We start from the raw sequence: 9,300 nt of genomic DNA on the forward strand, positions 1-9,300 counted from the left end.
TGACACTGAGTTTAAGAAGTAAAGAAGACTTTTGAATCTTGTGGTCTTAAACCAAAATACGTAGAATTTACCAAAATACACCCTTTAGTCTAGTGATCTTAAACATGTCATCTGGAAAGTTAGAATAAGAAAGTTGCCGAAAAGGAAAGAGACATTCTTTTTTAAACGGACTAAAAAGGAAAGTAGGACAAACAAATTGAAACGGAGAAGTATGATCTTCACTTGAATGAAGTGATCAAACATTAGACAAGCAAATTATTCATCGAATTTAATTACCACTAGATAAATGGTGGTAAAGATCGCAATAGTCCAGTATCTACCAAGGTAAGCGTCAGCAACGAAACCACCCAACACAGAGGAAGCCTGTGATATGCCCAAAAAATTGTTAACAGCATTGGCAGAGCTAGAAAAAGGCCTGTGCATAACGTAGAACATGAACGCCACCATGTTAACAGATAGGCCAAAGTAAGCCATTCTCTCAGCCATTTCATTTCCGAAAATGAACAAGGCAGCTATCCAGCCACCCGTCTTGTTTATATCCGGAATAGGCTTCCCATGGATATTCACAGGAGTAGCTCCTCCTACTCCACCACTATAACCACGTCCGAAAGCTGTTCTCCTATCATCCGATTCAAGGAAGTAGATTCCGAGTTTCTTTGAACCCCGTTTTGGAGTAGAATTCCCTCCTAACTGAACTTCAGGTGATTTGATTTCCCTTTCTTTACTTCCCATCCTTTCAACTCTACAAGCTCCCTCCTCTGCCTTCTTTCTTTATCACACACACTTCATATACACCAACACTGAAACTGAAAAAGAGAAAGCTTGTAAGACTTATGCCAAGATTTCGAAAGAATTAGTTGAATAACATCCTACAAGATTTCCTCCATTGCCTAGAGTCTAATGTATCTAGAGTCGATGAGTTCAGAACGAGTGTGACTTTAACATCCTACAAGCTTTCCTCCATTGCCTAGTGTCTGTGAGTTCAGAACGAGTGTGATTTTGTTTTATATAAACATTTCAAAGTTTTACTGTATATAGTTAGAGCTGAAAGTAACGAGTTCAGTTAAATCATAGGACGGTCCAAGATCCGTCTCTGAATGTACACACATAATACTATGGTAAGGATTATAATGTCAAGATTTGGAAAGACTTAGGTAGAATAACATCCTACCTATATTTCCTTCATTGCCTAGAGTCCAAATTATACAAAAACGAATTCAGGATCTAGAGTCAACAACAAGATACCCAGTGTAATCTCACAAGCAGAGTCGGAGGAGGGTACAGTGTATGCAGACCTTACACCTACCTCGTAGAGATATAGAGGTTGTCTCCAATAGACCCTCGGCTTAAAATAAAGCATTTCCGAGCAGTTTGAATAAGGGAAAACAGAAATGAGAGCAGTAACAACAATGAAATAATGTGATATGGAGAGCAGTACACAACATACATATAGAGGAAAGAAGAGTAATGACAACGAAATAATGTGATCTTATTCTACATAAACATTTCAAAGTTTTCTTGTACATATCTACATAGTTCGAGCTGAAAGCAATGAGTTCACCAAAATCACAGAACCTGCCTTAGATCCGCCTTAAGACCTAATGTAAAACATGTTACCACTTGCCTCATTTTCATCTGATCAGAAACTTCTAGACTCACAGTCTTGGAATTGAGCCATAGTCTGTTGTTATAGAAAAATTCAAGAATGACTTTGACAACTCAAATAAATAGTGTCATATACAAGAAAATTTTTAACACTCAACATACTTGAATTACCATAAGATAAAAAGATTATAACTTCATAAGAATATTTGAACATTTTTATGATCATGGAAAAAAAACAACACCAAAATAGCATTTTAAGTAACATACCTTGGAATTTTGATTAACAACAAAAAGTTTTGTGATGACTTTTAAAAGTCCAAATAGTAGTGATGTATATAGTAGTAAATAAAACCAAAAAAATGTTAAGTCATCTTTTTCATGACAGATATTGCCAGTTTGTTAGGTAGATAGGAAGTAAATGTACTTCTCAATCAATTCATTTATTGAGCCTATTTTTGAAGGATTTATGAGTCAGCACTTGCTACTTTCTACTACACTACTAACTATTACTATTATATTAGCATTATAAATGCAAGTCCTATAAAAATACATTCTCTTATTATATAAGAGTAAAGCAAGCACGTCTTCGTTGATGTGCTTCCTTCAGCAATGATATTTTTGAAAATATTTTTCTCTTATTAGATAAGGGAGAAGTTTGAGGCTGAAGCAGACATGTTTTCGTCAACGTATATGCTTTAGCACGGGTATTTTTGAAAATATTTAAAAAGGTATATTCTTATTTTATTTTAGTTTAATTAGTGTTTAGTTTTTTCGAAATTATTGGACCCGCTTTAGTTGTATCTTTTAGCTTTAAATTTATATCGTTTTGTTATAGCTATAGTATTTTGAATGTCGATGATAATATTTGTGTAAATTTTATAACTACATTGAATAAAAAATCAACGGTAAGAAAAACACTTTAATTATGGACATCCCAATGAGCCTCTTCAAATTAGTTTTGCGTGAAAAAAGAATGAGATGATTTACTAACACACAAATATATATATCATCATTTATTTTAGGACAAAATTTTAAAATCATTTAATCAGTGTCATTTAAAACTTATCAATATTAATAATATTTATCATTATTTATTTTATACTTAATAAGATGATTTAATATTGTTTAATTAACACCACTTAAAAAATAAATTTATAAACAAATATTGGATCCGTGCACAACACAAAATTTTTGTAACTAGTTTAATATAAGTATGTCATTATGTGAATACACAACATATCTTTGTTAGTATGTATAAGCGTCACCACCAAAGGATATGATGTATTGGATGATATTATTCCCCCTTAACTAGAGATTTTGGATTCGATTCCTGATATGAAAAAATCATTGACAAGAAGCGTTTTCCTCCGAATGGGCTCCACATAGCACAAATCAGAATAGTCAGATTCCAATACGGATATTGAATACCAGATGAAAAAATAAAAAAGAAATTAAAAAGTAATCAGTTGAATTAGTCAACCCCTCCTAATAATTGGATAGTGTAATTACCTTTGTCATTTATACTCAATTACCTACATGACCAATAAGCTCTTAGAGTGTGGAAAAAAGAGTTTGACTAGATGACTTAAATTGAGAAGAATAAAAAGGAGGATTGAAAATTAAATGAGGGGATCCATGAAGCCCCCAACCAACACATGGATCATTTATTTTGGAACCATAAAAGAAGCCAAAAAATGTAAGTAAGCAATTTGTCAAACTTATTTAATGCTGTTGTTTCTGCCAAATAATATAGTTGGTAGTTTCCTGCTTCATCTTTCAATTGGGTTATTGGGCTTTCAACCCAGTGTTAAAGGCCCAAATGTATAATCTATGTATGCTACCTGGAAAAAGGAAAAAGGAAAAAGTAAACAGTAAAATGCATTTTGAAGTTCAGTTTATAACTTCATCACACTATTGCTTCCTACAAAACTTTAGGACATTATAACAGAGTTTGTGTGCATCTTTCATTTCTCACTCAATATGATAATTATTTCAGAAAGTCACTTTTCAATTATCTCATAAACTCACTTTTCTTTGTTTTGTGACAACTATATATTGTCATTTCACCAAAAGTAATTATCTCATAAACTCACTTTTCTTTGTTTTCTGACAACTATATATTGTCATTTCACCAAAAGTAATTTATCTCATAAACTCGCTTTTTTTTTGTTTCCTGACAACTATATATTGTCATTTCACCAAAAGTAACTATCTCATAAACTCACTTTTCTTTGTTCTGTAACAAAAAAAAAAGTTGCTCAACTATCGTCATTTCATCAAACTACTCAAACCAATTCAAATTTCATCTACACTTACTAACTAGTAAGTAATCATGTGCTCTTGCAATAATAAAATTTCGAAAACCCCTCTCCAAAGTACAGTAATCAACTATCTTATTCACAAACCAGAGAAGAAGATATCTTGAAGGATCACTTTCACAAGAAACAGTCAAATATCTATGAACACAAGGGATGTTGTTACATCAACAATACCTTACACCCCATCATTGTTACTACAGTGCTTTTCAAAATCAATCTTTCAACAATTTGATGTGTTTGATCTTAAACCTCTATAAGGAATGATCAGTCTTGATACTCCTTTCATCCTACTGGAAGTTAATCTTGTCATGGCGAAAACTGAGCAAAAAGGAACTTCAATTTGGTATGATTTTGAGAAGTTCAATATCAAACAGGAGTGTCTTATCAATCAATCCTTGGTTCCTCAGCACAAAACTCAAAGCTCTTTGTCCCTGGAAAATATAAGGAAGGAACTTTTGATGAGAAAAAAAGGATCTGCGCGCCATAGAACACTGTTTTACAAGGAATTGAAGTTACCGAAAATGTTGTTGGTCTTGGACCTTTCTTATCATAGTCATAATCGGGGTATCCCAGCTCCGGAGGAACTATGATTCTGCGATATTGCAAGGAGAAAATGAAATGGAGAATACACGATATCTTCCTCGGTGCAAAAACAGTAATACAAAAGCCATGTAGTAGAAATGACAATGAAATGCGACATTGTTGTCGCATCCCAACTAGGTTCATGTGTCCTTGGATGTCTATGAAGTGGTATCTAGTAGAGTCCTACTTATGGGTATGTAACACGCCACACTTATGATTGGGAGGCTACACAGACATTTAAGAATGTTATCCTTCTTTTGTTACATTGGAAACTAGATTCAAAGACTTTGATAGGTAGTTCAACAATTAACTCCTTTTATATCCTGGGAGATCTACTCATTTAAGGTACCTAAAAAACTCACATGGATAGGAAAATATTAGCTAATCCGAAATGCCCCTAAATTAGGAATACTATCTCAGTTAACTATAATTAAATCTAGCATACAACGGGAGACCACATTGACCATATAGATAAGAGATCAACATCACCTGTGAAGACTCAACTACCATACTTTGAAGCACTTATGCTCATCAGGTAACTATATTCAAGTCGAGCCCATATTTACGAGAATATAGAATCATTCAAGATGAGCTATCAGTTCGATAATCTATGTCTAATTCCAACAGTGATACCATAGTTTTAAGGGAGGAAAGGTGGATATTTTAACACCCTTTGTATTACAAAGGCAGAAATAAGTCACAATTTAGCAAAACTTGATGCTCAAAAGTCCATTTTTTCAATAATTTTCTTAAGGAAACATTAATGGTAAACTAAAGTTAAATAGAGGGGAGTTATATCACCTTCTGATACCTCCAAGTGCAATCCCAGTAATAGCTTCCTCGAATGCCGGTATGACCTGAACATATGATAAACACAAACTCTGCTAGAAACCTTTCTTACAGCCTCAAAAAGTACCAGGAAAAAAGACAAGTGTAACAGTCAAGTTTCGTGGAATCAGTATAATTTATGACGTCACCAAATGCATGACTAACTAAAAAACATTTACTGAAACATAATGCAATTTCAAAACATGGTTTTAAAACCAGGAATTTAGGCATATAAAACTATAATTAAATCACCATTGTCTGGAGAGAATCAGATGCTTATCGAAAAAGCTCACCTCTTGAGATCCTACTCTGAATTTGAAGAAGTCCTTATCACCCCCCTGCAGCATAATGAACCATTGTCACCTAAAACTGTGCAAGAATCGCTAATTTGACTATATATTTAAGCTGGATTAGTACCTCAAAAGAACCACCTTTCGTCTTGTTACGAGCTTCAAATATGCGACCATAATAACCTATTGTGTAACCATCCCAGTCAACCTAAATTCAGTTGTTAAAGATACATACTCAGATTAATGCAAGCTTGGAACAGCAGCTATCTCAACTGCTTCCTTGAAGGTAAGTTGCTAAGTCCAATGAAAAACAGTAAAATGTGAATTTTCCAAAATTTCCATTTGAAATGGCCAAATGTTTAGAGACCATAAAGAAACTTCTTTGGCCCAACTTTAAAGACTCCGCCAAGTCTATTTATTAATAAGCCTAATTGGTCTCTGCAGTTATTCTAGCTTAAAACCGGACATTGAAACAAACAAATGAAGTGTAAGAGATAAATTTGAGTAGGCCATCCACAGGCTTACCACCACTGTATCTCCGATCTTCGGAGTGGGACCACTTCCAACTCTCAAATCCTGCATGTTTGTTAGACTCAATCAAAATCCAGGCCAGCCTATGCATGAAAAAACATGATTGAGTTCCTTATGTATAGCTCATATAAGTGACCTTATACTGGAGACCTGATTGAGTTTCAGTATAGTCAGGATACCGCATCTTTGTCTTCCCATAGTCCTTTCCTCTCAAAGCAGGCACTATGTAATCAGAAAGAAATCAAAGAATTATAGTCCTTTCCTCTCACTGTAGGCAATGTATATCTAGAAAGTAATAAAGATTTAGTTTTGGAGCAATGTCCCCCCCCCCCCCCCCCCCAAATTTAGAGCCAAAATGTCCCAGATCTTTGTTAAAGACAACCATAGAATGTCAAGCTACTTGCTGATTAACTACAAAACAAGCACTATGATCGATGTAATGGAAACCTCAAAATGACTAGTATTCACGGTCTACTGTACAAAACCATATCAAGTTAGTAATGGTCAGCCAACAAGATGAATAAGTTGTGAGGTGAATAGAAAGAAAAAGGGAAAATTAAACATCTTTAGAGCATCTTAAATCAGGAGTAGTTGTAAACATGGGCTCCCGATAAATATCTGCAACGCCAAGTTTCTTCCTCTTCCATAGCCAAATGTACAATTGAAAAGGGAATAAAAGAGAAATCTTTATAAAGAGCTTATATTCAACTTCAAATTCCATCTACACTTGTTGATGTCACGCAGAGATGGATCCAAAATTTAAACTTGATGTGTTCAACTTTTAAGATTCTTAAAACTGAACTCAATGTACTTTTAAAATTATGGATCAACAAATAATATTGTTGAAATTTAGTGGGTTTTCACATATGCATTTATACTCCGTTTTAAAAGTATTAGACTCAATTAAACCCATTGAGATAGGCACCATCCGCCTCCGCCACCACGTTGCACAACTAAAAGATAGACAAATTGATTAGTGTTATTATGAAATTAGCCCAAACAGAGGGGAATGGATTCAGAAAATTCATGTAACCTACTCAACTAGCTTGGTATGGAGAAATAGTAGATTAATAGATTGATCACTTGAAGGAAAATATTTTATTCATAAATAATAAATCTTTGATTGCTCTCTAGAATTCTCCACGATTTCCCACAATAGAAAATAGCTAGCAACACCACTATTTATGAAAGTATGGATCCTAATTTAACTCAAAACAAGAAAACATATTCCTATATAAATTTGACTACAAATTCAAACTAGAAATGAATTAAATAAACTTGCAAATACCAAATCTTAAAACATTTGGTATCCTACTACAACTTCAAATTAGTTTTCCAACATTTTCCGTAATTCAAAGTTGTATTTCCATTTTTTGGTGATGCACATATTACCAAGTTCAAATTTGTTGAAGCACTTGTCTCCAACACCCATTGAGAGAAGCAATAGAAATTTATTCAACTTAGCACTTTCATCACTGACGACACATCTTCCCCCCAATAGATAAAAAAAAGGCTTGCTCTTTAGGAACTTTAAGTGATATTGGTAATATGAAGAGCTGGGAATATCGGTTCATCTGAACCAGTATTTTTGATGAAAAGCATTAAAATTACAACAAACACTACCCTTAAACCCATAATTTCAAAAGTAGAGTTAGTTTAGAGTGCTAAGAACCATAAAAGGTTAAATAGTAAATTGATGCTGCTATTATAAGAATAGAAATAAATATGTAGAAAGAATAGATATTACTGTCAGCAAATTCAGCTGAAGCCCTTCCAGCATTACAAATGGAAGTTGCTATAACTCCCACAGACGAGAGCAACACTTGTCTTCGATCGAATACAAGTCGACAATCCAAGTTTTCAGTACCATCTGAGGTCAGTGAAAACGAATCGACATCAAATTTCACAATAAAATGAAGAGTTAATGGTCAAAAACACATGGGAGTTCCACACCCCAAGTATCAACAGTTCACTATCAGTGCCTATAGATTAAACACACCTCAAATCAATTGTTCAATTTTCCTTATCACCATCTACTCAATTGGTAAAAACACAAAACCAATTGTTCCTACCTTAACTATCAGGTATCAGCATGTGTATATTTGAGCATTATGTCGAAAATAAAAGGAAAAACAGGAAAACTGAAAAATATTACCAACCAGAGGAAGTGGATAAGTCTAAGCTGGGGACAATTTGGCGGTGCCGCAACTGATAAAAACGCAGAAATTAGTATATAACATTGATAAGTCATTCAAATTGAGAAACACATAGTGAAAATGTTACCGAGGATGAGGAAGAAGAAGAAGAAGAAGATTTTTTGGTAAAATTTGGGATCGGATGGAATGAAAAAGAGGGCGTCGCCATTTTAGTAGAATGTTGTAGGTGAGAGAAGAACGGAGGGGATACGCTTCGCGGGAACGAAATAACCTCCTCACATTTTTCTTCTTTCCCCGAATCACATCACATCTCATTATTTACGCTAAATAATTAATACTATTTAGATGAAATTTAGTCTAATGAATTAAGTTACTTTCCCACTTTGTATATTTGATTAAAAATAAAAATAAATTAAATCATTAGGAACGTGATTAGTTTGACAATAATAATAGGTAATTTTTATTACTTGAAGAACATTACACTAATTTTAATCTTGAATAATAAACAAATAAATAATTTGTGGCAAGGTTCAAAAGCGTTGCTATCAATACAACACACTAATAAAACAAAACAGTTTTAAGCCGTTTATAATAAATCAAAGGTGTCGGGTAATGAGCATTTTTTTAAGGTCATAAACATAAGATATCCAAAATTTAATTCAAGCCAAAATATAAATCAATAAAGTGACTGTGCTAGAACCACGGGACTCGAGGAGTGTTTGATATCTTCTCTCGGTCAACAAAATTCCTTACTTAGATTTCTAATTCGCATGCCAACAAAATGAAGAGTCAATTTCCTTTTGATTAAGAATTTAAATGAGGTGACTTAGGACACCAAAACTCAATTTCAAGCGACGACTTTATAAAAATAAATAATCTCTTTTCAAAATGTCATTTTAATTGAAAAAGCTCTTTTTTCAAAACTCTCGTTTCTTTTAAAGAGTGGGGTTGGAAAAAAAAGGGGGTGTGACAACTAGTAATTTTGAATTA

The 9,300-nt window shown here is 33.6% G+C and overlaps 1 protein-coding gene across 1 annotated transcript; it reads right to left on the bottom strand.

The window, feature by feature from the left end:
- Positions 1-4,024: 4,024 nt before the first annotated feature.
- LOC125821753 (peptidyl-prolyl cis-trans isomerase FKBP19, chloroplastic) lies at positions 4,025-8,388 on the bottom strand. Its single transcript, XM_049501137.1, has 9 exons — positions 8,314-8,388; positions 7,902-8,024; positions 6,291-6,376; positions 6,149-6,199; positions 5,751-5,831; positions 5,627-5,671; positions 5,307-5,362; positions 4,440-4,515; positions 4,025-4,354 (listed from the first exon to the last, which is right to left on the bottom strand). Coding segments are annotated over exons 2-9 (492 nt in total). The 5' UTR covers positions 7,903-8,024; positions 8,314-8,388; the 3' UTR covers positions 4,025-4,258.
- Positions 8,389-9,300: the final 912 nt, after the last annotated feature.

This window comes from Solanum verrucosum, unplaced genomic scaffold (genome assembly GCF_900185275.1).
Source record: "Solanum verrucosum unplaced genomic scaffold, falcon-dt-bn FXZP01000210.1, whole genome shotgun sequence".
Taxonomy (NCBI): domain Eukaryota; kingdom Viridiplantae; phylum Streptophyta; class Magnoliopsida; order Solanales; family Solanaceae; genus Solanum; species Solanum verrucosum.

What these genes read in the sequence shown, in the direction of transcription:
- LOC125821753 (XM_049501137.1), bottom strand. An exon ending in AATCAGGTCTCCAGTATAAG is followed by an intron (nt 6,200 to 6,290) that starts GTCACTTATATG and finishes ACAAACATGCAG; the next exon opens with GATTTGAGAGTTGGAAGTGG. An exon ending in TCAGAGTAGGATCTCAAGAG is followed by an intron (nt 5,363 to 5,626) that starts GTGAGCTTTTTC and finishes TCATATGTTCAG; the next exon opens with GTCATACCGGCATTCGAGGA.